Source organism: Talpa occidentalis, unplaced genomic scaffold (assembly GCF_014898055.3).
Source record: "Talpa occidentalis isolate TD23 unplaced genomic scaffold, MPIMG_talOcc4v2.1 talOcc4.7, whole genome shotgun sequence".
Lineage (NCBI taxonomy): Eukaryota > Metazoa > Chordata > Mammalia > Eulipotyphla > Talpidae > Talpa > Talpa occidentalis.
In genome coordinates this window covers 118,482,285-118,508,332 of record NW_023605083.1, presented here as the reverse complement: position 1 = coordinate 118,508,332, position 26,048 = coordinate 118,482,285, and the positions used below count along the sequence as shown (strand labels likewise).

The window sequence follows — 26,048 nt, the reverse complement described above, 5'->3', positions numbered from 1 at the left end:
TCAGATAGACTCTGCCCTTCCCACATGGCAGCCTCATAGTGAGGCAAAAAACAGCCATGAAATGAGTATGTTAGCGATAACTGAAGACCCCATTCTCTGGGCATCATGTTTATCATATAAGCCAAAAGAAAAAAAGAAAAAAGAACAAGAAAAAAGCCAAAGCCGCTGCCACTTGTGCTCCTACCCGCTCGCCTCCCTTCTCCAGTTAAAAACTGCTTTGGATTAAGCCAGTCGACTATAGAAGTTCTGTGCAGAAGGACTGATGGTTTTAAGGCAAGCCCTTCATGGACACTCGCGAAGTGGTCCGCTGTGGACATGACATCCTTCCCTGTGATAGAGGCGGGAGAGCAGGACTGGGGTGGGGGTGCCGGGGGGGAGCGCTTTGCAGCACCAGCAGGGGAGAAAACCAAGCTACCTGGAAATCCTCAGTCTTCTTCATGGAGTCTTGCTGTGCAGACCCAAGGCAAACTTGCCAGTGATTTTTTTTTTTTTTGACAAAATACCAAAAAAAAAAAAAAATCCAAAAAAGTATGACTTAGTCTCCCCTTCTTATTGGAGAGGAATCAGGTAGACACCCTGGGTGGTATTTAGATGAGAGCTGAGCTTCATGATGGGGTGAAGAGTGGAGCCCCTCTACCGACAGGTTCTCCTTGACCAGGTAAATTGGGATCTCCTCCCCATTTTAAATGAAGCTGCTGTGTTCCCCCAAAATTCCCAAAATTCTGCTCTTGGTTCTGTGTATCCATCAGCCATTTTTACCATTAATTGTGGGGACTGTGCAGTACTAGTAAGATTTGTAAAATTAGCACTGGAATGGGGGTCACAGAATCTTCCTGCTAATTCCATATCTGCCACTGATTGGCTGTATGACTTTGGACAGCCACTTCGCTCTTAAAACTAAGTTTCCTCAACCATAGAATAAGAGTAGGATTTAGATGTTCTCTGAGGTCCCTTCCAGCTTTAAATGTCTGTGATTCTGCAGCAACCACAGTTATATTTTAAACCTTATTGCACAGGTATAAGCAGAAGAGCATGTACATGAATATCTTTCACCTTTCTGTGGTAAAGGGTAGTGTTAAGTTTTTCCTTTAACCACTGAGCTGTAAATGTGAAGAGGATGGTGGAGAGGAACAAAAAACAGGAAGGTGTTTTGATCTTGCCCCAAAGTGTACACACAAACTGGCACCTGCAGCTGTTCGCCAAAACCTTTCCCCCCTTTTAAGCACTTGTGTCAGGGAAAATAAATTCTGCTTCCAGGGACCATTTCATGAAGCCTGTTAGCAAACTTAGAATGAGTTTGTGAACACTTCTACCAGAGCCAACAACCCCAAATTCCTGCTGGTTGGTGTTTTCTCTGTCTTGCTACTTTGAAAGAACATATGCATTCGACTCAAACGTGGCTCCTTCACATGCTGCCCGTCATTAAAATGTTCCACCTCAGACCCCCATAAATGGCTTCTCCTTCTTTACAGCATGGCGCCTGTCTCAGGAAAAAAGATGTGAAATTCCAAGGCAACGATCCCAACACGATTTGAGATTTCAGCTAACTGGCTGGATGTCTGTTGGTGTGCGGTCTTCAGCTCCTTGCTGCATTTCTGTAACTCGAGACTCCAGCTAGGCCAGGTTGCTCCCATCCACTGTGGAAAAGGAGCTTATTATATTCTTGAAATTCACACATCCTGTTGACTCTTCAGGGGAACAAAAGGAAGAGGATTTGGAAGCAAGGGTTAGCAGGAAAGAAAGCTAGGGACGCAGCACTTCCACCCCATCAGAGGGAAAATCTCTGCTGAAGAGACCAACTTTTGCCCTTGAAGACTGAAACTGAGGCTCATCCCGCCACCCTGGGGATGCTTTGTTGCTGTGCCCCTCAACTTGCCCGCGCCCAGTGGATTTGCCGAATGCTTTTTGTTCTTCTCAAGTCAGTCTTCTGAGAGGGGTGACCTTTCACCAAGGCTGCACTTCTCTTTAGCATTCTGAGCCGAGATGGGGGCACATCAGGCCCAAAGAAAATTTGTAGTAGAAACTCCATTCTTAAACCTTTAAGTTGCACCAGGAGGTAGGCAGTGGCTACCCCACCGAGGTAAATACCTCCTCCTGTAGGCAGTCCTTAGACTGAACAACAGTGAGGGAGAATCTTAGCAGGAGGCCTAGAGAGAAGGGCAGGTCAGGATTCCCATCTGACCCTGCTGGATAGGGAAGTCTTGTAGTAGCCTCAGCCAGCACATTTACTTTCCCACCCAGAGTCCCACTTATTAGGCAGGCCTCCCACCCCAACCCAGGAGGCCTCAAACCATGGCCAACCAAACCCAGTACAAGTTCCCTGGCAGCCAAGGTGACAGAACTGGGCTAAGGATGGAAATGGAAGGGAACTAACTGGCTTTCCAAATGTCCCCTGTCGCTATGTAATGGTATTTCATATTGGCAGAAAATAGACGCATCCCCTCTCCCCCCAGTGCCTCCCCCTCCACCACCAGTGGAAAGAAGATATTAATAAATCCACCAGTCTTTAAGTTGTTCTCCCAAAAAGATATTTGCCTCAACAAGGATAAGCTGGCTAATTTTATGCTTTGTTCCCCACTCTGAGCTGTTCTGACTCAGCTGCTGACTTTCCCAGTGACAAAATTTCTCACCTTTTAAACACAGCACTTAACATTTTGCTAGGCCCATACTCACAGTGTCCCAGATAGAAAATGAACTCAGATTTCTATTGCAAAAGAAATGTTTAAAAAACAAAATTTTACTTGGTTGAAACACTGTGTTAATCTCACATCGATGTGAAATTTTTCCAAGTAGCCTCTGTATCACTATGCTCACTTTCTTCCTCTGCTTCCCCCCACCGCTGCTAACTGAAGTTTAGACTTCTGTAAGGAAAAAAGCAGTACCTTCGGTACCTATCCCAACGCAGTATGATCAAAAGGGAACGTTCAATGTGTAAAGTCCTAACAGTAACATGTACCCCACTGAGAATAGGTATGTTGGTCCCTACTGGAGATTTGGAAAGTCTAGGACACTCAAGATTTGAGACCGCAGAGATTTCAAGTTCTCCCACAAAGACTTGAAAGGAGAACTGGTGAGCTCAAGGAGAGAAAATGAATGATGAAAATTCTGTCCTGGAAAATAACACCAGATTGTACAGCAGGAGATAAGAGATAGACAGTAAAAAACAAAAAAAGGAAGGTAGTGCTCAGACAGAAAACAGTGCAGACACTCTCTATAGGCAAAAAAGCAGAATGATTTGGGATTTAAGTGCCTGTAAAAAGAACAACATTGGCCTGAAGCCAACAGCTAAACCCGGGCCACTGTAGGAGCTCTCCTCTCTTAAGGCTGCATAACTCACCAGTCCTGAGGCTCACCGTGAAGCCCGGGTCGGGGACCTATGCCTCTAAGGACCGTGGACTCACTCGGAAGAGAAAGAAATGTAGGCTTTAAACTTGTGTGAGCTTATCTCTTAAGACTGTACCTCTCTTTACTGAGCTGTTACATTGTTCCCCCACACAGGTGTTTGCACTTTGAACAAGTGGGAAGCAAATTCCTCTGAATGCTGTATTACATCCCAATAGTGGACTGTCTTACAGATTGATACAGAGTTGTTATTTGAAACTGGAATGTTAATGTTTTGATTTAAAAAAAAAAAAAAAGAAGTAAGGACATAACAATATCTACCTCCCAAGTATGTAGTGAGGTTTTATGTAATTTTGTCTATGGGGTAATGTTGCCTTTTTTCTCTACCAGGGTGTGGGTGGGGGTGGGGGAGAGTAAAATTATGTTGAACAGTTGCAAATTTTCCACTCTATGTACTGTATGTGGGTTTTAAAACATGAAAAATACTCAGACTGTACTAGAGATTCAGTGGCCAGTGGAAGCAAGTGATCTCTAGCAGTTTCCTTCATGTTCTAATAGGAGTAAAGAATATGCTGGACCCTAGAACCCATGTGAGTTATGCACCTGCTACAGATACCTCACGGCGGTGCAGCACAGCTTTGCACCTGCGCCATCTTAGAAGCCCTCACCCATTCATTCCTTGCCCACTCCCTTCCACTGACCCGCTCCAGAAAGCCAGAGGGCCTTCTCCCGGGCCCATGCCACCTATCTGTGAGGCCCACTTCATATTCCAAATGTAAAAGCAGCCCCGCTGTTTCCTCTCCCAGAGAGACTAAGAACAGACATTTTTACAGGTTTGGAAAATGGGGCAGCCTTCAAAATGACTGATCCCACTGCCAGTGACTCATTTATACGAGGACTTTTCCAGATTAGCAGACAAGGCCCTTTTGGTGGGCCTGCTTCTGTGGGTTCACAGAAACCAAGTTACTGTGGGTTGCAAAGAATTAGCAGGTCATTTGAAAAGCAGACATCCCTTCACCCAGACTGCGGCTTTGCACGCTCAGGTTCTCAGTCGATGAGCTTTGGTGAGGGATCATTTTGGCTACTGGAAAAACAGCTTATTTTTAATTTCTGGTTGCCAAAGCCACCACACGTGTGGTCTGTGGATGGCCCTTGTCTGCAGAATGACGGGGGGGAGGAAGGAACGTGGTTTGGGGCTCAGGGCGGTCTTCCCACCAGGAGTGAGGGAGGCAGCCCAGAGAGTGGTTTTGACACACAGCCTGTGCTCACAGCTCTCTCCTTCCCTTCCTGGTTTCTCAGAAATGCCCCTGCCCAGCAGTGGCCGCCCCTCTTGCCCCTCTCCACTCCTCTAGAGGTTTACTTGGACTCCAGCCATGTGGACTGGAAAGTGTCCTAATGCTCTGTAAAGACTCATCAGCTTCTGAGATGTAGCCAAGCTCACCTTCCCAGAACCCTTCACGAGTGAGTGCAGCCTCGCCTCAAAAACATAGTCTTAAGGCTTCTTTATTATGTTTGATTTTTTTACACTGAAAAATAAAAAAAAAAAATGGTGTGTTTAAAATTAGTCATTGTGCATGCCTATCATTTGTAGTTAGTGCTGTCAGAAAATGGAAGGGTTTAATTCTGCCTCGAGGAACAGTTTCTTAATTTAGCCCCTATGGCTATTTCTTCAAGTCCAAGTACCAAGATAAAAGGAACTATCACCAAGATAAATCATCTCCCCCAGCCTTGCTGTGCCTGCCAGAGTGCCCTGCTGCTGGCCCTCAGGGATCTCAGTGGGCCCACTGGCCCTTGGTTTACTAAGGGGGCACGTAGGAGAACCCTGTGTCCCCCAGTTCCAAGACCCCACACCACCCTCCCTCTCAAAAGGGATTCTTCCTAAAAGATAGGCAAGACCTGACTTTCTCATCTCTGGGTTCTCAGCACCCACATTGGGAATCTCAAGTTGCTGTGTTAAATACAGCCTTTGGGTCCTTGGAGGCCCAAAGCTAATGTGGTGGGTAGTAAGGTGGGGAGCGGGGACAGGGAATCAGTCTCATTCAAAACAACTGGTGAAGTTAGGCCTAACAAACCTGGGCTCAGGTTGATGGCAGCTTTTGCTTATACTACATGCAGCACCCCACCCTCACCCTCGACTGTTTTGAGGGCCTCCAACAGGTTTGCAGTTTTCAATACTAGAGGCAGGGAAAGAAATGGCACAGCAGCCTGCCTTTGTATAGAACATTCCATGCATTCAAAAATGGCCTCTTGGTATCTGACTTTCAGCCTCGCAGAGAATGGCATGTGGCCGACCCCTTCACTCCCTGCCCAAAGCAGGAGCAGCTTAGGGAGAAAGGAGACTCAGTGCCCTTGCCGTAGGTATTGGCAGGCAGGGAGAGAGCTCTGCCACTGCCCAGTGCTGGGGTTGAGGCTGAAGGGTCATGCAGCCTGAGGGCTAGCTTATGTTCCTAATTCTTAGGAATTAGTCTGATCCTTTAGGGAGTGGTGGGCCTGGTGGTAAAGTGCACCCCACACCTGCACCGTCTCTGCCCCTCCCCCATCCCTCAACACAACCAGGCCATAAACACAGGCTGTGGTGCCCAAACCTCCACCTGCAGGCAACTGCCACCCAAGGGCAGGCAGGGGGACAAGGATGCACTCCCTGCCCTCATGTCCCGTCCCCTAGAGTCCCCAGCCTGAGGAAGAGTGGAGGTGACACTTTTGGGAAGGGCTGGAAGCTGAGGGACGGTGGAGGATGCACTGGGCCGGCTCTGGCTGCAGAGTATTCCTGGTCAGACGGTTGTTTGCATAAAGCCCAGAGTCACTGCACCTGGGGTGGGGAGGCCCTCTAGGGAGGTACTCCCTGGCTTGGGGGAGAAGGGGGGAGGAAGGTGTCATGGAAAGTCCCTCAAGGACACGGGGTGTTGAATTTGCTGTGGTTTTGTTTTTAACTCTGTCTTGACCTGTGAAGTAGGCAGCTGCCTCCCTTCCCCCCAAAATAACAGACCTTCCCCCAGAATAACATGAACATACCCAAGGAAAGGGCACTGCAGTGGAAAGAACGGAGGGTAGAGGGCCTGTGGGTGATATAAATTGCCCCCTTGCCCCAGGACTGGGGGGGAGGGGCGGGAGAAGACGCCCCAGAACAGCCTTTTCCCATCAGCTTGCTTCCCCCTGCAGCCCCCCAGCCCTCCTGGCTCAGAAGAGCTGCCTAGTCAAATAAACCACAGCCCTTGGGGCGGCTGGTGGATGGGAAATGGGGGTGCAGATGCCACCTCCTCCCCCAGGCTTATCCTTCTACCAGCTCAACCCCATCCCACCCCCAGTGGAATTACATTCTCAGCAGCCCCACCTCTCTCCCAATGCCCTCCCTAGAATCGTGTCTGTTTGGGGGAAAGCAGGCAGTCGATGCACCTAGAAGTTTCTGAAGCCTCAATAAAGCAATGCAGACCTCAGCTGAGCACTGGGACTCCTGGGTCACAGTCTCAGCCCAGGTGCTCTAGCCTGACCCGGCACCTGCTTTCGGCCCCTGGGCCTGGATCTGTCCCTGGAGCAGCATCTCTGCAGTTGCTTCCAGCCAGAACTCAGGCCGGCCGCAAGCTCGCGGCTGCCACCAGGTCAAGAACTAGCAAGAAGGTCCTGCTCCCGCTTTTCTCTCCCCACCCCACGGCCCTCAGGCGCTGGAGCCAGGGTGATGGTGGCCCAAGTGGTCACTTTCTGTAAGTGTGGATGACATTCCCAGCAGGCCAGCCCCCGGGAGGGGGTCGGGGAGACTCTGCAGGTGGGCGCTGGCGCAGAGGCTGGGGCTGAACTCAGGGTCCCTCCTCTCCCAGAAACGCCTCTTAGTTGTGCGTGAACACAGACATCCTATTCCCAGGTTGGGGGTGCCTGGGAGAGGAAAGAGCAGCGGGGAGAAGGGGGGCAGGGGTGCAGCGCTGAGCTAGGTGGGAGCTGAGGGGGGTGTGAGGGGAGGGGCAGCTGCACTTCTGAGAAACAGCTCGGGCGTCTCAGCAGCCCGCAGCCTAACCCCTGCCTGCGGCTTCACAGCTCGCTCCTCCAGCCGCCCACGCCGCTCGGGGCCTCTCCGGGGGTCGGCAGCCCCCGCGGAGGCGGTGGCTGCTGGGGAGGAGCAGCAGCCCCGAGGACTTGGAGTGGAACCCTTGGGGGGTGGGGGTGGAAAATGGAGGAAGGCGTGGGTCGCGTGACACCCCAAAAGTTAAAAACTCCTCCCAAGCGCTGGACCTGGGCACACCCGTGGGTCCCCCTCCACCCCCACCCCAGGTACTCTCCCAGCACACGGGGCAGGATCCAGAAGTGAAACTGCCGGGGGTCACAGCCCAGCGCCGCTGCTCTGCGCCCCGCCCCGCCCTTCCGGGCACTGCAGCCCTGCAGGATCTCCCAGCGCCGGGGCGCCGGCGGGGGAAGAGCTGGGGGCGGGGAAGGGGAAGTGCGCCGCGGGGCAGTCGGCTCAGCGCGGCCTTCTCTCCCGGGGGTGCCCGCGGGTAACCACGAGTGGGAACCTCGAGAGGCGCCGGCTTCTGCTCAACGCCGGGAGCGCGTGAGCGGCGCCTGCACTGCCCGCCACGGCCGCTGGGTGTCACTGCAGCCGCGCGGCTGCGCCGGCCGCCCCGACGGGAGGCACCGGGCGGCCCCGGGACCCGCGCCCGGCGCGCCCACGCAGGTCCTGCCCGGCCTTCGCCCCCGGACGCCCCGCGACACTTGGGGGCGGAGCTCAGGTCTCTCCCCAGGCGTCTGGTCTCCACCCAGCCCGCCGATTCGCTACGGAGCGCGCACGAAACCTTAACCCGCGGCGGGCTCCTGGCGGTGGCCTCCGGGAGCCCCCCCGCGGGCCCCGGCACCGACGGCTCGGACTCGAAGCGCGCCCCGAAGCGCGCCCCCTGGCGAGGCGGCCGGGCCTTCCTGCCACAGCGGGGGAGGGGTGCTGTGGAGCCCGGGCCCAAAGCACCCCCGGGCTGGTGGTCCGTGGGCACCGGCAGCGCGCGGTCGGGGAAGGGTGAGTGGGGAAACGGGAGGGGCTGGGAGCGCGCTCACCTTCCGCGCGTGCCGCGGAGCCCAGGCGGCTGCGGTGTCTCAGGTGCAGACTCACTCCTCCCGCAGCCTCACCTGATGGAGAGCATGCCCTGCTCACCCTGCCGGCCCTTCCCTCACACGTGTGGGTCTGGGTGGCTCAGCTTGGGAAAAGGGAACCAAGTGAGCCAAGTCTGGGGAAAGAAGACCCCATCCTTTGGAAATTTGGGGTGTGTCGGGTAGGAATGCCCACTCTACCATGTCCTGGAGCTCGAGCACAATATATACATTGGCTGTAGGACTGTGGGGGTGCAGGCGGTCCATTCGCTCCCTGCATTCAGCTTCCCCTAGAACTCCAAGGTCACAGGGCCCACTCCATTACCCAGACACTAGGGAGAACCCAAAGGAGTGGCTTGAGCCTGCCAATCTCGCTGTCTCTCCAAAGCCACGCCCAAGATAAAGTAAGAAGAAACTGCTTACCTTGAAAACATAACTCCACCTTAAGCAGCCACCCCTCCACCCGCCAGGTGCTGAGCAAAGAAAAAGTTGTCCCTCCCTTGGAGTAGATGCAGCCCTGCGAAGGGGCACCAGACACCATCGCAGCTCAGCTGAGGTGGAACTGAGTTCCAGACGTCATTAGAGTCAGGTAGAGCACAATCCTACTCAGCCCAGAGAGAAACCCCACTACCCTGCATGTCTCCTGCGACCAGCCTCAGCCCCAGGATCACCTACTCTCCTATGGCTCTTGACTCTAGTCTGCAACATCCTCATCTTGCTCCTCTCCCACCCCAGCCCCGCCCCCCTCCCACAAGCTGGAAGAGTCCCTGGTCTCTGCAAACCACTGTGCACCTCACTCCCAAGCAGTGAGACAGATTTCAGGACCACAGCACCAGACAGGAATGCGGACTGCCAGGGACCCAGCCATTGTGCAGCCCCTGACCTCTCTGGACCCCCTTTCTGTCTGCTGGACCAGATCAGTATCAGCACTTGAAGTTTCTTTTCCAAATACGCTGTGAAGCTGAACTCCCAGGTAAAATGGCAGTGCTGCCCCCACCCAACCCCCACCTAAGCCCTGCTGAACCCTTTGGACTCCAGGAAACAGTTAGAAACTGCTTATGTTGACAGTTCAGAAGAAAGGGTCCTTCCAGATGGCCTTGGGCTCTCCTCCCTCCCTCCACACAGTGCCTGGCACTGGGGGCAGGAAGGAGCCAGGCAGGGTCACTGACTCACAGTGAACCCTCAGGCCTGCACGAGGAGGCCCTCCACCCATGAACTTGGAGGCTTAGGAGATTTCACTGCACAGGATGTCTGGGAGAGGGGGATCCTGAATGGCCAGGGCTTTGTTGGGATGCACCACCCAGGAGATGGGCTCTTCTAGAATCAAATCCACTGGTTCCCAGAGCCCAGAAAGTTGTCACCAGCCCTCATTGCCCTCCATACTTTAGCAGATAAGGAGGCCAACCCCGGCCATACCCTCCTACATGCCTCAGGTGCTGCCAAGGATGGTGATGTACCCTGGCCCCAGGCTCCCACCAGCCATGCAAGCCCCAGGAGCTGGTGTCTGATTCTGGGGCCCTACAGGGCCAGCCCCCCGGGGTGGTATGCCCTGACTCACCTGCTCTCTCAATCCCTGGGTCCTCCTTGGCATGGGGAGATTATGAGGGATTTTCTTCTTTCCCTAAAGTTATTTGCTGATTTTTTAAAAAATGTTATTAATAAGCATGTCTATTTATTTATTTATTTATTTATTTATTTATTTATTTATTTATTTATATTTATTTATACAATCACTGGGTACAGTCAGAAGCGCAGGAGGGTGAGAGAATTCACCAGAGCCAGAGCGGGGAGCAGAACAGGCAGACTGACGAAGTACACTGCTGAGGGGAGCAGCAGGTGGCAGGAGAGGTCTGCGCACCATGTGGGACCCTCGCCAGCGGCCGGGGATCGAACTGGCACTGCAGAGGCTGCGGGCAGCTTCGCAGTCCAGTGCTCAACCGCTGCGCCACCAGGGAGGCCCAGCGTGTCTGATTTTTATAATCAAATGCAGTCACTTAAAGTGTCTGAGTCTCCAGCCCCTTCACCACAAGGCCCCTGCCTCCTCCCGGCCACCCAGATCCCTCATCACCACAAACTTCCAGTAGACAGCGCTGCAGCGTCCTGGCCAGTCCCTTCTGCTGTCTGGCCTCCATGAGCCCCCTGCCCCTCTGTGAGTTGGCCTCAAGGGACCCCTGTCCCCTACACTGTCAGCTGCTGCCTCTCTTCCAAAAAGTCAGAGATCTCAGCCACTCACCAAGGACGTCCAGCTAAGAGCTGAGTCAGTCCCTGCTAAGGGCCCCCAGCAGCCCAGGGGGATCCCTTCAGTGTCCAGCACTGAGAAGGCGGGGGAGGGGGGGAGCATCAGTTACAAGATGGTCTGTAAGGCCTAACTATGACCTCAGGTGGGTCACTCTTTGCGCCTCAATTTCCAATTTGTAAAATGGAAGCGGAACAGAGCTCATAAACTGATCCGCTGGTTGACAGGATTCTGTCCTCTATCCAGTGCCTCGGGCTGTGAGGGGACACTGGGTCCTGGTTCTGTGCAATCTAAGTCCCTGGACATGCTTAAGACATGATTCACTCTGTCCCCTTCACCCTCACTGCAGCCTGAACCCCAGCACCCAGAGCTTGGAGTTGTCCCCAACAGCAGCCAGCTCAGGCAAGGCCAGGGAGCAGCCAGAGATAGGTAATGGGCCACTTCTAGGAGCCACAGCCGGTGGCACTCCTCTCACACCTGGGCTGCAGGAAGGGTCAATCTTCAGGGTAAATGCACAGAAGGTTCCAGAGTGGATGAGGCATCTCTGCCCACTCTGTCTGACAGGCCTGGCTCCAAGGTCCCCAACCACAGATCAGCCGAGATTAGGAGGGCCTTGGTCACAAGTGGTTGCCGGCACTGCCAAGCCTGGCCTGGGGGCTGGCATGGCGGCTGGTCCTTCTCAAGGTCACCTCAGGACAACTGCCCAGCAGACCAGGGCTGCAGAGACTAGGCTGGAAAGAACGGAGGGCCCTTCCCGGCCAGGACCACCCTACAGCCACAGCGGCTCCCACTGCAGCTTACCTGGGAGTCAGCCGGGCAAGGGCAGAATGGCCAACCAGGTCCTCTGTTAGGGTGCAAGCCCGGGTGCCCCAATTATAACATGTGGCAGTTCTGCTCCCTGAGCCACCAACCTCCTCACCCACAAAATGGGGTCCTTTAACCTTAGGCCCAATCTCAAAGATTTGGGAGAGGTTTTCCATTTTAAAAAAGTTATAGAAATTTCAAGCATATACAAAAGTAGAAAATAATTTAATGAATCCCTATATCCATCACCAGCTTCAACTGACGGCCAGCCGTGACTATGCCCTCAGCCTCTGCCTTAACCTCAGAGTTATTTAAAAGCAATACTGGGCCTCCCCGGTGGCGCAGTGGTTGAGCGCTGGGTTGCGAAGCTGCCTGCCTCTGCGGCGCCGGTTGGTTCGATCCCCGGATGCTCCCCGGCTACTGGAGGAGGGGCCCACATGGCGCGCAGACCTGTCCTGCCTCCCGCTGCTCCCTCAGCTGCATCCCTCAGCAGTGTATAGTCAGAAGCGCAGGAGGGTGAGAGGATTCACCAGAGCCAGAGCAGGGAACAGAACAGGCAGACTGACGAAACACACTGCTGAGGGGAACAGCAGGCGCGGCAGGGGAGGTCTGCGCCCCATGTGGGACCCTCGCCATTGGCCAGGGATCTAACCTGTGCTGCAGAGGCTGCGGGCAGCTTCACAGCCCAGCACTCAACCGCAGTGCCACCAGGGGAGGCCCTTTAAAAAAACCTTTTTAGGGCCTCCCCGGTGGCACAGCGGTTGAGCACTGGGTTGCGAAGCTGCCTGCGGCCTCTGAGGCGCCGGTTCGATCCCCGGCTGCTCCCCGGCCACTGGAGGAGGGTCCCACATGGTGCGCAGACCTCTCCTGCCACGCCCGCTGCTCCCCTCAGCAGTGTATTTCATCAGTCTGCCTGCTCTGCTCCCCGCTCTGGCTCTGGTGAATTCTCTCACCCTCCAGGCTTCTGACTGTACCCAGTGCTTGTACAAATAAATAAATAAATAAAATAAAATAAAATGTAAAAAAAAAACAAAAACCTTTTTAGACAAAAACAGTCTGGTATGGGCAGTAGGCAGAGACCAGATGCTGTAGGGCCTGCCTGGGCTTAAGTGGAGACACAAGGGAGTGGACAGATTCCTAATTTGGAAAGACCACTCTGGATGCTGAAAGGTAGGTGGAAGGGAGAGCCAGACTCCGAGGGGTGAAGCTGTAGGATTCTGTTGATCTGGCTTTCTGGAGGGAGGGCCCCTGAGGACACAAAACAAATCTGGAGTTGGGGCACAGGGAGAGGGTGACCTGTGGGGCACAGGGACTTGTGGGAAGTAATGGGCCTTGTATCTTGGTCATGGCAGTGGCCACATCCCCCATGTCTGTCAGGAACTCATTATCCCACCAGCCAGCCGGGCCTTGCAGACAAGGAGTCTGTCTGACTCAGCTCCAGACCTTGTTAGCGTCATACCTCCATAGCTTTAGGTCTTGTCACCTGGATGATGGGGTGACAGTCCCTCGTCCTCTCATTCATTTAACAAGCAATTATGGGCACCCACTATGGTCTAGGGCGCATTCTGGGCACTGGAGACTCACAGATGACCCAGACTACCTCTTCTTTCAAGAAACATCCGGGCTGCCAGAGTGTGGCCGCAGTCCATCAGGCACCTCCCCTGTGCCCTTCCTGCTCCAGCTAGCCACAGCTTGCCACACAGGACACACAGCTGTATCAAAAAATAATCTTTATTGTCATTAGTATAAAACAGCACATCAACTGGCCTCTCAATCTATACAAAGTGCGGGCATAAGCCCACATGGGCTTCCCCCATTTCTCCCATAATGCCCTGCCCCAGAGCGGTGCCCAGGAGCTCCTTGAAAGGGAGAAGGCCACCCCGAGTGCCCTCCCTTGAGGAGAGGCATGGAGACACATTCTGCCTGAGGGAGGCCAAGAACAGAGGAGAAGACTGGAGTAAGGGAGCCCTCCAATTATTCAAGACCCTGTTCCCATCTTCTGTACCCATGAGTCCACTCCGTGAGCAGAGTGGGCAGTGGACAGCCTGAAGCCTGAGCCTGCAGCCATGGGGTCAAAGGGCCACTCGGGTGCAGCAGTGGCGCAGCACGCACGGCAGGATGCCACGGTTCAGCTGGTGGAACTCCACGAGTTGCAACAGGTCGGTGAAACGAGTCTGGCCTTCGTCCATGCTGAAGTAGAGGCGGCCTTCCTCCTCGCTCTGGGGCATGACCAGAGGGGGTGGAAGTCAGGGCGGGGCACCAGGCTTCAGGAGCTGCCTCCCGGCCCAGGGCTAAGGCCCTCATTACTTGTGCCGGGAAAAAGGGGAGAGAAGACCCCAGACCCGCTAGGACCAGGGATCTGGGGGTCCTGTGTCCCCACTGCGGGAACCCGGGGCTCAGGGCGGGAGGAGCTTACTCACCGGCAGGATAAGATAATGTTTAACTTTCTGCAGGTGGCACAAAGAGAGGACAAAGCCCTGTGGGTTCCGCTGGCTCTCTCGGACCAGGAACAAGCTGCCAACAGACAGGGCAACATCACCCAAGGACACACAGCTGCACGTAGTCCGGCGTCTCGCTTGCCCCTGGGTCTGCTTCCCTGCCCAGCCTGGCCCTTACCCGTCTACCAGGCCCTGCTGCCCGATGAGCCGCTGGCTTTCCTCTCGGGAAATACGTCCATGGAACCAAGGTTGGGTGCGGTGGATGGCTAGGGTGGGGGGAGACAGATGGACAGTCACTCCGGGGAGGGGACCGCCATATTGACCTCCCCCACCTGGAACACTCAGAGATGCCCCAAGAGCCCCTGCGCCCAGGAAGGCTGGGTCCTCACCCACCTGCGCTGAGGCTCGTGCCTGAGCATGGCGTGGGCAGGCTGAGTCGGTGGTTGGTCTTTTTCTGCAGAACAGTAGGGTCAGGATGGTCAGGGTGTGGCTGGGGTGTGACCTGGCCCCTCGAGAATGAAGAGCTGGGGACCTCCCTCACCCCTCTCTTTCTCCCTCCCACTCCAGGGAAGCCATATGGAGAGAAGATCCCCAATACAAACATGCAGATGGGCGCAGGCCCCTCACCCTCCAGGCCTGGGCCTCCTCCAGGGCTGCACTCAGAGCTTCCCGGGGGTTCTCGATGACACGCCCAGCATGGCCGGAGAAGTCCATGGCCACCAGGGTGTTATCTGAGACACTCCTCTGTGGGTAAGAAAGGGGGTGTGGTGTGGTCAGAAAAGGCCCAAGTATGGCCTGGGGGCCCACCCCCACCTACCACCCCCACATACACTTACCAAGGGCGGAGACCCCACACAAGATGGGCGCAGGTGGCGAGACTGTGCCTGCTGATAGTTCTTATACAGCTGCACCCCATACTGGAGTGGGGGGAATGAGAGAGAGAGACCTGAGGTCAAGTGGGTCTAGGGGCTGGGTGCGACACCCCCTCAGACCAGGCCTCCCCATGAGCAAAGCAGTGACTCCCTTGGAAAATGAGCTTCTTGAGGTGTCAGCCTTAGGCCAGGGGTTCTGAGAGAGCAAAACTGGAGTAACACCCCCACCCACACACACACACATTTCTACAACTATAACGTCCCCCTCATATCATGGGTCCCACGCCAGTCCTGGGGCCTCACCTTGAAGAGGCGGAAGGCAGCTAACCAGCAGGTGCGGCTCTGTTCATCCTCACTGCAGAAGATGCGAAGCCCCTTGTGGCCATTTCGAAGCTTGTTGGGCTAGAGGAAGAGGAACGTGCTGCTCCCAGATCTGCCTCAAGAACCAGGTATCTGCCTCCCACCTCCACAAGGCAGGGCAGGGTGCATGGAGTCTGGGTGTCCGAGGTGGAGCCCAGAAGCCCCAGGTGGGATCCTGGGGCCTGAGTACCTCCCACACCCTCCAGGCCATGTCAAAACATTTACCTTTATACAGAACCCAAACTCTGTGGGCATCCCGTAGAGCTTGCGGCCCTGGGTCACCATGTACACATTGGACTCATTCACATCTGCCACGTACTGTAGGTGCCTTGGATCCTGAGCAAGAGTGGGCGTTGGTCCAGACTGACCCTATCCCTCTAATATTCCCCTTTCTATAGCAACTGGAGAGACTTCAGGCCCAGAGGAACAAAGAAGAGCCTCAGGCCACACAGCAAATAAAAGCAGCTAGGACTTGTACTCAGTTCACTTGCTTTCCCACTGCTAACTCCTGGGGCAGGTCATCTGGGCGGGAAAGAGGAGATGGGGGGCTCAGGGCACAGGGGAAGGTCCAGAAGTTCCAACAGCAAAGGGGCAACTCTTAGAAGGACTGGATATGGGGTATCTCAGGGACTGGGGCTGTCGCCCTCAGGACCTCACCTTGGAGGTGCCCTTGGTGGAGTAGTAGAGGCCAGACCGGCGCAGGAAACAGAAGAAGCGTTTCCAAAGCTTGCGTCCCGACCCCCGCAGCTGCAGGAAGCCCTGGATCTCCGGGAAGCTGCCAGCATTCAGGAAGTTCTGAGGCAAGAGAAGATCAGAGAAAGGGTAAGAGGCATGGAGGGACAGATACACAGACACAGAGACATATGCACACATGTACATATGCATGTATACGTAGGTGTGTATACACATTCATGCAAACACCTTCGCCTTTGTCACAAGAGATTCCACATGTACTTATTGTCCCCACTTAACAGGTAAAGAAACTGACACTCAGGCAGGAAACCGACAGGTCTGCAGTGACAGCGCTGCACTGGGCTCCTTCTGCCACCGCAGAAGGCGCGAGGCCAAGAAGCAACGTGTGATCCTGGAAACCCTCAATATGCCTGAACTGCAGGGGGTCCCCTCACCTGGATAAAGTCTTCATGGGATATGTCTGTGTGTGCATCAAGACAGCTGGAGATCATCTTTTCTGGGAACAGGGAGTGCTGACAAAGGAAGGAGCCAGAAGTCAGGGACTGAGGGTGCAAGCTGAGAATCAGGGTGTCCCAGGGCCCAGACTCCCTGCACCCCCACCACACATACTCACTGGGGAGCTCTTGAAAAGTTCGTATTTGGCGAAGTTTTTCCGGAAGACGAAGCGGCTGTCTCCACCAATGGGCCAGGCAGCCTGCACTTCCACCACGGACTCATGGTCCTCCAAGCCCCGCTCTGGGGTCAAGGACAAAAAGCAGGAGTCACTGGAGACCAGTCAGGCCTCCAGCTGAGCCACCTGTCTAATTAAGAGGGAAAGAATTGCCTCCTGGCCTGAGCTGCTCTCTGCACCCCAACTCACCTAAGGCTAGATGGGGGTGACACTCCACCAGCCCCCAGTTCTCATCACTCAGGGCGTGAGCTCGCTGCACCAGCATTTCACACACGTAGCGAGCCGTGGCGCCCGCCGCCACCTCCACCGACCGGCAGGCCCCATCTTCACTGTACACCTTTATCACCTGCACCCCAGCAAATACAGATGTCACAGGTGGTTCTTTCTCTTCTTCTGCCGTACACCCTCAAGGATGCCTGACCAAGCCCCCCACCACCTCCACAGAAACACACCCCAGTCCTCGAGCACCCCCACATCATTGCCTTCTCTTTTCCAGGGTGACTTACATGGGGGCGGCTGGCATCGCGGGGGTGAAGACCCCTTGCACCGGAGGACCCCCCGAGAATCGGGGTCTGTGAAGGAGGACTGCAGAGCTCTGGGAAGGGGTTGGGGATGGAAGGTAGAGAGGATGCCCGAAGCTCCTCCTCTCGAAGTTTCCTGTGGTCAGAGAGGAAGGAGTAGGCTGCAAGCTTCTTGTGTATTACCCTGCTGACCCCCACAGCCCCCGCTGCCACATCACCCACTGTACCTGCTGGCTGGAATTGGCAGAGGCTGAGATCTCTTAACCTCCCCAGGCAGCGGGGCATCGGGAGATGGGGGAGTCCCAGGAGGGGATCCGGGGGCCAGGTACAGGTCTTCTGGGGAGCTGCTGAGATGAGGTGGAGACAGGCCCAGCTCCATGACATCTGAGGGAGAAGGGGGTACTGAATGTGGCTGCTCTGTGCCCCTGTCGTGGGGCAGAAGCCAAGATGACCCAGATCTCCTACCTTCACAGCTATCAAGGTACCCCTCAAAGTTGAATGGCACTCATTGTCCCCCTCTAAGAGGAGATTCCTAGAGCCCCTGGGGGAGGATACAGTGAGCCCACTTTACAAAAGGGAAGCTGAGTCCTTGAGAAGGCAGCATCTTCACCCCAACCACAGGCAGCAGCAATAGACTCCATAACCCCCAGTCTGTCTGGGGCTCAGGCTCTGTGTCAGGGCAAAGGGCCACTGCTCTGTCTCCACACTCCTCTGGGCTCTGCCCCAGGTTTTTCCAGTGCTTTGTTGCAAGACCTGGTTGCCAGAGCCTGTTGTGGCAACGCCTGCCCAAGTGCTGAGTGATGGGGAGAAGGAGGTGGAGAAGGACAGGAACCAGGAGGGCAGGAGGCAGGCTCAGTGGCTGTAGGAGGAAGAGGCCTAGCCTGGGGGCCTTTGCCCCAGAAGCCTCCAAACTTTGTGTGTCCTCCCCAGGCCCCACCTCCTGCCCAACTTTCTGGAAGCCAGAGTTACCTCCTATGAGAAGCCTTCCTGGATTTTCCATCCCAGACTGAAGGGTTCCTTCCCTGCACTACACTGGGGCCTCTGCATCAATTACTGTGCACCTGTCCTATCCACCCACTGGCCTAAAGACGCTTGGCACTCCCAGGCAGGTTAGGGTCTTACCCATGTTTTATCATCCACAGGTGCCAACCACCTGAGCACCTAAGACAGTAAGGATAGGCAAGAGGGGGTGAAGATGCCCACTGGGTGGTAAAGGCAGCTTGGGCCCCCCCCTCCATAGGAACCAAAACCCTTTTGGTTGGTCTGGACCTGGGAGTACAAGCCTGTTCCAGCCCCCTGCCCACTCTCCCTGCTCCAGGTTGGTGCCCTTAGACTCTCTAGGCCACCTGGGATTGATCCTCCACGAAGAGACCCTGACCCATAAGTGAGGGCATGAGGGGATTTGGGGGACAGGTGAGTCAGGGCGGGGCAGGATAGCACACAGCCTGGGGCTCTCCATTCAACCTTGACTCATCTGCACAACTTCCTGGCTTAAGAGAAACACAAACAACCTTGCTTCTACCCAACCCCCCTCCACTCTCGCCCCCAACCTACAGGCCTGGGAGGAATGGGGGAGGCACAGCGCAGGGAACAGGATGGGGGAGAAAAAGGAGGATGCGGGGCCTGAGGCTCCTCTGACATCATCTCTTCCTCCCCACCCTTGGCCTACCTCAGTCTCTCCCAGTCCAAGTGGGACCTGCAATCTGCCTCCAGTCCCACAGCCACCACCCTGCCCGACCCCTCACAGTAAAGGAGAGAGGAAAGGCCTGGCCTGGATCTAGAGGCCCCTTCGGAGTGGAGCTGACCTCCCAGTAGTTGCCCTGGGCTGACGTGAAGAAACAAGCAATGCTCCCTATGCTGCCTGGAGCCTACCAGGCTTTCATTCTGCTACTGCTGCCCACCCCTATCACCTAGAACTCACCAGGCCCCGGGGTCTCAAGCATGTCCCCTTGGGGATGAAGTTCCTCCTAACACACCCTTCTGGGTGTCCTGGTCAGAAGTGCACCATAGGAGCAGAATCAAAAAGTCAAAACTCCCAAGAGGACAGGCAGGCAGACAGAGAAAGGCCCAGGGGAGACCTTCAGGGAGGGGGCTTAGGGTGTTGCCAGGAAGGAGAAACACTGACTTTGGAACATCTGCACCAAAACACAGCGCCCCCCCCACCCCCCACAACCTGCCCTGCCTAACCTCTGGCCAAGGGTCCTGGTGACCCGCCCCCCCCCCCCCCAGGACTAGAGGCTGCTGGGGCTACCCCCTCCAGGAAGCCAGACCCTGACAGTGGAGTGACCTGGGACCCAGAGGGCAGGGTCTAGTAGATGGAAGTCAGATGAGGGCCAAGTCAGGCAGGGCCCACCCAGCGCCTGAGACCCTTCCAGGGCAGGAGAGGAGGAGGGCAGGTGAGGAGGAGGGGACTGGGCGCCCAGCTGGCGCAGGCAGCCTCCTCCCGAGAGACCTGAAGCTTTTCAAACTCGGGCCCTAGGAAAGCTTCTGTTGAAGAAAGCCACCCCCCCACCCCCCATCAAATTGTCCCCTCAATACTGCAACCCCCCAGTTGCCGGCTCCCCCAAAGCCTCTCCCGCCCCGGCGGCTCCAGCCCCACCCTCCTCCCGCCCTCCCGGCCTCCTTGTTTACTTCCTGGATCTTGCCCCACCTGGCTGGCCCCGAGGGAGGGTGGCTGGGCCGCGTTTAGGGCAGATAGAAAACAAGGCCACTTCGGTGCTTCCCAGGGTGGGGGGAGGGGCCGGCGGGGCCGAGGCCTGGGGGTGGCGGGAGGCCCCCATCGGGCCCACCACTCCGTGCCCCGCCCCGTCAGGGTTTAAAGTGTGCGCTGGGGACGGGTTGGGGAAAGGCTTAACCTTTGTGGGGCGCGCTTAGGGGGGAGAGGGTCCAGGTGAGGAGGCGGGAAACCCCTAGGTGAGCCGGAGGCAGGGGAGGGCCGAGGAGCGGGAGGCCCCGCCCACTCCCTCACGCAGGCAAGAATGCCCAATGGGAGGAGGGGGCCAGTTCTTTTAAAGTTTAATTTGGGAAGAATGCTGGAGTGTCTGCGGAGTTAATCATTACAGGCCGCTTGCTTCATGGAGGGCCCCCCAGCAGGCTATCAAGGGAAGAGGGGAGAGCAGAGTCCAGGCCAGGCAGACCAAGAGGGGGCACACCTGAGGCACAGCGGGGCTGGGAGGACTTCCCCACCCCCACCCCGCGACAGGTGCATTCTCCATCCCCAACGTGCGCGGGAGACCCAGACCCGGCTTTCCCCTGCTCATCCCATCTGCTCCCCACACACACACACACACACACACACACACACACACACTCCCCCCCCATGCCCTGCTGCATCGCAGACACCCCCAACAGTCAGCCCTGCAGCCTTCTCACCCCACTTCATTCAGAAGCGAGGAGGGACCCCGGGCCTGCCCCCGCCCCCCACGTGCCATCCGAGGGCCGGGCCTTGGGCAGGGGTGCAATCTGGACAGGGGCACTCGAGCAGCTAAGAAAACCCCTCTTTTTTACTGCCCTCCCAATTTGAGGGCGTCCCACTGAGCCCCAGTACTCAAACTGGGGTAAAATCAGATTGAACAAAGGAGCGGCCGGCAGCAGCTTCCTCGGTGCTCGGACCCCTCCGGGCTCTCCATCTGGGAAAGCGGGGAGCGGCTCCGGCCGCGGGAAGGGGCGTCCGCGAGGAGAGCACCTGGAGGCCGACGGCCCCGCTCCCGTCAGCTGGCAGCGCCGGGGGGCTGAGGTGGGGGCACAAAGAGGGAAGGAAGGAGGCAGAGCAAGAGCTGAGAACAGGGGAAGACGCAGGCCCGGCAGATGGCGAGGGGGGGCGGGATGGGACACTCGGGGGAGATAAAATAAGCGACCGCCGGAGCAACAGCGCAGGGCGTCGGACCTTCCGCACAGACGCGACCTGCCGGTGCTCCCCACCCTCGTGAGGAGCTGCCCGCTTTGGTCCTTACCTGGACCCTGGGCGTCCGGACACCTGGCTGGGGCCACCGGTTTAGGGAGGGACGCCAACCCTTAACTACCTGTCCCCCTCCTGCCTCCGCCCCTGACCTGACATCACTGAGGGGGGGAGAGGAGGGGAGAGCCTGGAGGCCGCCTGTCCGCCCACCTGGGCACCCAGCCAGCTCCTGGCCCAGAGACCGGCACAGCCTCGCGCCCCGGTGCGGCTGGGGGCGGGAGCAGGTTGTCGTCTGGGACCGATCCCGGTTCCCTTACCTGGAGAAGCCCCAGCGGGAACAGCAGGACACAGGGCCCGAAGTCGGGCTCTCTCTAAGGTCCCCCAGATACCCGGACTTGATTTCAGATCCACTCCTGCTTCTCTACAGGTGGTAGGAGAGTGTCCCGACTTTGGACGTAGAGGTCTAGGGGGGGAAGGAGACTGAGCCCCGTGTATCCCGGCTCCAGGCCCAGGGAAACTAAAATTATCTTGGGCAGGTGGGGGCGGGGCTTGGGAGGAGGAAGCACAGGAGGAGGGGCGGGGACTCCCTGCATTACGCCGGCTGGGGTTGTTTTTGCCCTTCTTATCCTGGAAGCAGGTGCTACGGGAGAGGCGGGGAAGACCGTCGAACTGAACCGCCTGGAAAGCCTCGAAACAGAGTCCACGTGACCTGGGAGGGCGGGGCTGGGGCTGGAAGGTGAGGGGATGGCCCCGCCCACTCTCCCTCACGCGTCTCTCCAAACCTGGTCTGTTCATTGGCCAAGCTAGGGGGCCCGTCTGCCACTCTGGGTCCCACCCTGGGGCAAAGAGCACTCGGAGAAAGAGACGCCTGCCAGTGGGGTGTCCAGCAACATGACCTGCCCCTTGACCTCCAGTCACAGTCTGGCCACCCAGTTTGCACCCTGGGCCCTCAGAGGCACCCAGGATCTGCCCTCCCTTTTGAGCAAAGTCCAGGGTCTCATTAGGGTCTCCTGGGAGAGGAAAACAGTGATCTGGGAGGAAGCTCTGGCCGGGGTGCCAGGGGACTCCCTTTAGAGACATCACTTCTGCACTAGGAAACACAAGGGCAGACCAGGGAGAGGGCCACCGAGCTCCAATCAAAGGTAGTGGCCACCACCCAGTCCGAAGTGAGTGACAGATAAGTAAACAACCCATAGAGTGATAAGAAGTCTGGCCTGGGGAGCATTAAGGAGTGATTCCAGCCCCAGCTTTCTCCAAACGGGGTGTTCCTTGAAAAACCAGTATAAGTGGACCAAACAAAGAAGTGGGGGAGGGGCAAGGTCGCCTGGGCCACAGAGCAGTTCGAGTAAAAGCAGCACGGACAATTCACTCGTTTCTTCTTTCAATTATCATTCAACTGATACTTGTTAAGAGCTTACTGTGTGCCAACCCCATGCTTGGTACGGAGGATACAGTTGTGAGCAACAAAAACAAACCCCACCCTTGTCCTCATCCAGCCCTGTTAGGGAGACTGATATTAATCAAATAATAAGAAATGACAGATGACAACTATGCTTGGAGAATGACTCACCCAAGGAATTAGGGAAGATTTCTCCATGGAAGTGACAATTGAGCAAATGGAAGTTGTCTGGAGCAGGGAGGAGGTTGGGATTGGTGGATGGGAGAGGGGGGCACACCTCAAATGATGAAGGGAAAAGTGTGAAGCCTTTGGCTGGAGAGTAAGCAGAGGCAGAGTGGGGGTGGAGGAGAAGGAAGGACAAGAGGCATGGAAGATGTGAGGAAAGGCAAGTGCTTTTGGACTCAATTTTTTCTCAAAGTGTGACCAACCCCAGTGACCACTCGCCTCCAGCTCTCCTTAAGCTTGCGTAAAATAAATTCCTGCGCCCCTCCCCACCCAACTGAAGGTCAGTCTCTGGAGCAGAGACCCAGGAATGTGTGGTATTGACAAGCCCTCAGGTGGTTGTTCTGTAAACCGGGTTTAAGAGCCATCCATCCTGTCTGTCCAGACTGGCAGGATTTATGGGCAGAGGCCAGACCCTGAAGGGTCCCTCTGGGCTTAAGTGGAGGGACAGGGCGGTGGAAAGATTTATATTTTGGAAATACCAATCTGAATGTTGAAAGGTGAACTGGGGCAAGAAGCCAGACTCAGAGGGTCTGTGTGTCAGGACTCACAAAAAGGTACATTCACATAAGTGCATTTACTGTATATAAATTGTATCTGAGTTTTTAAAATAAAAATGGAAACAACAACAAACAATAGATTTATAGATCAATGGAACAGAATCAAGGGTCCAAACACAAACCTTTAACTTTCTGGTCCATTGACTTCTGACAAAGTTGCAAATACAATTCAGTGGGAGAAAGGAGAGTTATTCTGACAAATGGTGCCAGGACAGTTAAATATTCATGTGCCAAAAGATGAATTTAGTTCCTTACCTCACACATTATACAAAAAAAAATAATTAAAGAGGGCCTCCCCGGTGGCGCAGCGGTTGAGCGCTGGGTTGCGAAGCTGCCCGCGGCCTCTGCGGCGCCGGTTCGATTCCCGGCTGCTCCCCGGCCACCGAAGGAGGGTCCCACATGGCGCGCGGACCTCTCCTGCCGCCCGCTGCTCCCCTCAGCAGTGTACTTCGGTCCTTCTGCCTGCTCTGCTCCCCGCTCTGGCTCTGGTGAATTCTCTCACCCTCCCGCGCTTCTGACTGTACCCAGTGCTTGTATAAACAAAACAAACAAACAAATAAATAAATAAACATGCCTCTAAAAAAAAAAAAAAAATAATTAAAGATAAATGTTAGACCTACATATAAGAGTTAAAACTATAAAACTTATAGAAGAAGCTGTAGAAGAAAATCTTTGAGACTTTGGGTTAAACAGAGGTCTTTTTTTTTTTTTTTTTTTTTTTTTAATTTTCTAGAGGCATGTCTTATTTATTTATTTATTATTTGTTTGTTTGTTTGGTTTATACATGCACTGGGTACAGTCAGAAGCGCGGGAGGGTGAGAGAATTCACCAGAGCCAGAGCGGGGAGCAGAGCAGGCAGAAGGACCGAAGGACACTGCTGAGGGGAGCAGCGGGCGGCAGGAGAGGTCTGCGCACCATGTGGGACCCTCCTCTGGTGGCCGGGGAGCAGCCGGGGATTGAACCGGCTGCAGAGGCTGCAGGCAGCTTCGCAACCCAGCGCTCAACCGCTGCGCCACCGGGGAGGCCCTAAACAGAGGTCTTAGCTACAAGCAAAAACACAGTGACGAAAGAAAAAATGGAAAGTTAGACTTCATCAAAATTAAAAATTTTTTCACTTGGAAAATACTATTAAGAGAGCATGTTTATGCTCAGCGAAATAAGCCAGAAAGAAAAAGAAAAATACCGGATGGTCTCACTCATAGCAGGAATCCAGAAAACTTAAATAAGGGACCAGGAAAAAGAATAACTATAAGACAGAAAATATCAAAATCAACAAACAACTATGAACCAGAGACACTCTATGGGGGGGGTGGGGGGCGGGGAAAGGAGGGCTTGGGGTCAAAATAAGGGGGTTGTAATTGTATGGGGAATATAAAAATAAAAAAATTTTTTAAATAGATAATTTTTTTTTAATAGAGGCATGTTTTATTTATTTGTTTGTTTGTTTGTTTGTTTTGTTTATACATGCACTGGGTACAGTCAGAAGCGTGAGAGGGTGAGAGAATTCACCAGAGCCAGAGCGGGGAGCAGAGCAGGCAGAAGGACCGAAGTACACTGCTGAGGGGAGCAGCGGGCGGCAGGAGAGGTCTGCGCGCCGTGCGGGACTCTCCTCTGGTGGCCCGGGAGCAGGAGGGTCCCGCGAGCAGCCGGGGATCGAACCAGTGCCGCAGAGGCCGCGGGCAGCTTCGCAACCCAGCGCTCAACTGCTGCGCCACCAGGGAGGCCCTATAAAAATAAAATTTTAAAAAATAATAAAATAAAAGAGAGCATGTTTAAATATTCTCAAAGAATGGGAGGATATACTTGCAAATCATATATCTGATTAAGGACTTTGTATCCAGAATATATAAGGAACTCTTAAAATCAATAATAAAGAGACAAACCACCAAATAAACACTGGGCAAAAGATTAGAGTAAATGTTTTTCCATATTAGATATATGAATAACTTATAAGCACATGAAGAGATGCTCAACATCATTTGACATTAGAGAAACACAAGTTAAAACCACAATAGTATATGCCACCTCACACACCCCCAGGATGGCTGGAATCAAAGGTAGACAACAGGTGTTGACAAGGTTATGGAGAAACAAGTTCCCATGTACTGCTGATGGGAATGTAAAATGGTACTGCCACTTTGAAAAATAAGTTGGCAATTTCTTAATAAGTTAAACATCAACTTACCACACAAGCCAGCAATTCTACTCCTGGGAATCTACCCAAGATAAATGGAAACCTTTGTCCATACATAAAGACACTCACCTGAACATTCATAGTAGCATTATTCAAAATAGCCTAAAACTGGAAACTCAAATGTCCATCATCTGGTATTGAACAGATAAACAAAAAGAAGTATATCATAAAAGGTATACTATTCAACAGTAAACAAATAAATAAAAATTTCTGGTACATGCTATTACATGGTGAACCTCAAAAACTTTATACTGAATGAAGCCAGAAGCAAAAGACCACATATTGTACAATTCCATTTGCATGAAATGTCCAGAAACGGCAAATTTATACAGGTAGAAAGTAGATCAGTGACTACTAGGGCTGGGGTTGGGAACTAGATCGACTGTAAACAGGCAGGAGAGACTTTTTCAGGTGACACAAGAGTTCTGTAACTGGATTGTAGCGATGGTTGCACAATGCTACAAATTGCTGAATTGTTTAAACATGAATGTTTTAAAGAAATGCTAGAATGGGTAACCTGTTAGGAAACTTCCAGGGAGGGAAGAGGTGAGAGACTTAGCCTCCATTTCAAGAGCTTCAAAATGGGACTAAAGATGCCAGCTCAGTAGTGAGAGACTGGGTCGAGACAGATTGGTGCAGAAACTGAGTGCATATGATGCACACGAGCCCGAAGCCTGGGCACCCCAAAGCCTAAGGATGGCAAATGCAGGGGGAAAGTGGTCACTGCCCCAGGTTGTGGCTATAGTTTAGAGTTTAAGAGTCTTGAGTATATAAC

At 54.5% G+C, this 26,048-nt stretch overlaps 1 protein-coding gene and 1 long non-coding RNA gene across 5 annotated transcripts; one reads left to right on the top strand and one right to left on the bottom strand.

The window, feature by feature from the left end:
• Positions 1-13,170: 13,170 nt before the first annotated feature.
• GRB7 (growth factor receptor bound protein 7) lies at positions 13,171-21,541 on the bottom strand. Of its 4 annotated transcripts, none has more exons than XM_037494000.2 (15): positions 21,216-21,541; positions 17,228-17,384; positions 16,986-17,136; positions 16,669-16,825; positions 16,423-16,544; positions 16,244-16,321; positions 15,774-15,911; positions 15,342-15,452; positions 15,060-15,158; positions 14,721-14,801; positions 14,512-14,628; positions 14,278-14,338; positions 14,063-14,150; positions 13,867-13,960; positions 13,171-13,665 (listed from the first exon to the last, which is right to left on the bottom strand). In XM_037494000.2, the coding sequence occupies exons 2-15, from the start codon at positions 17,377-17,379 to the stop codon at positions 13,519-13,521; spliced, it is 1,596 nt and encodes a 531-aa protein (XP_037349897.1). In that variant the 5' UTR covers positions 17,380-17,384; positions 21,216-21,541; the 3' UTR covers positions 13,171-13,518. The 4 variants fall into 4 exon arrangements, with proteins under 4 accessions (XP_037349897.1, XP_037349896.1, XP_054545300.1 ...); XM_037493999.2 differs by lacking the exon at positions 21,216-21,541 and adding an exon at positions 20,954-20,977; XM_054689325.1 differs by lacking the exon at positions 21,216-21,541 and adding an exon at positions 19,651-19,710.
• On the top strand, positions 15,081-16,853 carry LOC129144875 (uncharacterized). The gene is made up of 3 exons (XR_008549657.1): positions 15,081-15,205; positions 15,766-15,938; positions 16,091-16,853. It is a non-coding gene; the product is annotated as an uncharacterized LOC129144875 (long non-coding RNA).
• Positions 21,542-26,048: the final 4,507 nt, after the last annotated feature.

Excerpts from the sequence above, each read along its gene's own strand:
- GRB7 (XM_037494000.2), bottom strand. The coding sequence starts at position 17,379 with ATGGAGCTGGGCCTGTCTCCACCTCATCTCAGCAGCTCCCCAGAAGAC. Across the intron at positions 14,629-14,720 it reads GTGTGGGGTCTCCGCCCTTG|AGGAGTGTCTCAGATAACAC; the intron begins GTAAGTGTATGT and ends TCTTACCCACAG. Across the intron at positions 14,151-14,277 it reads AGGCACGAGCCTCAGCGCAG|CCATCCACCGCACCCAACCT; the intron begins GTGGGTGAGGAC and ends CCCCCACCCTAG.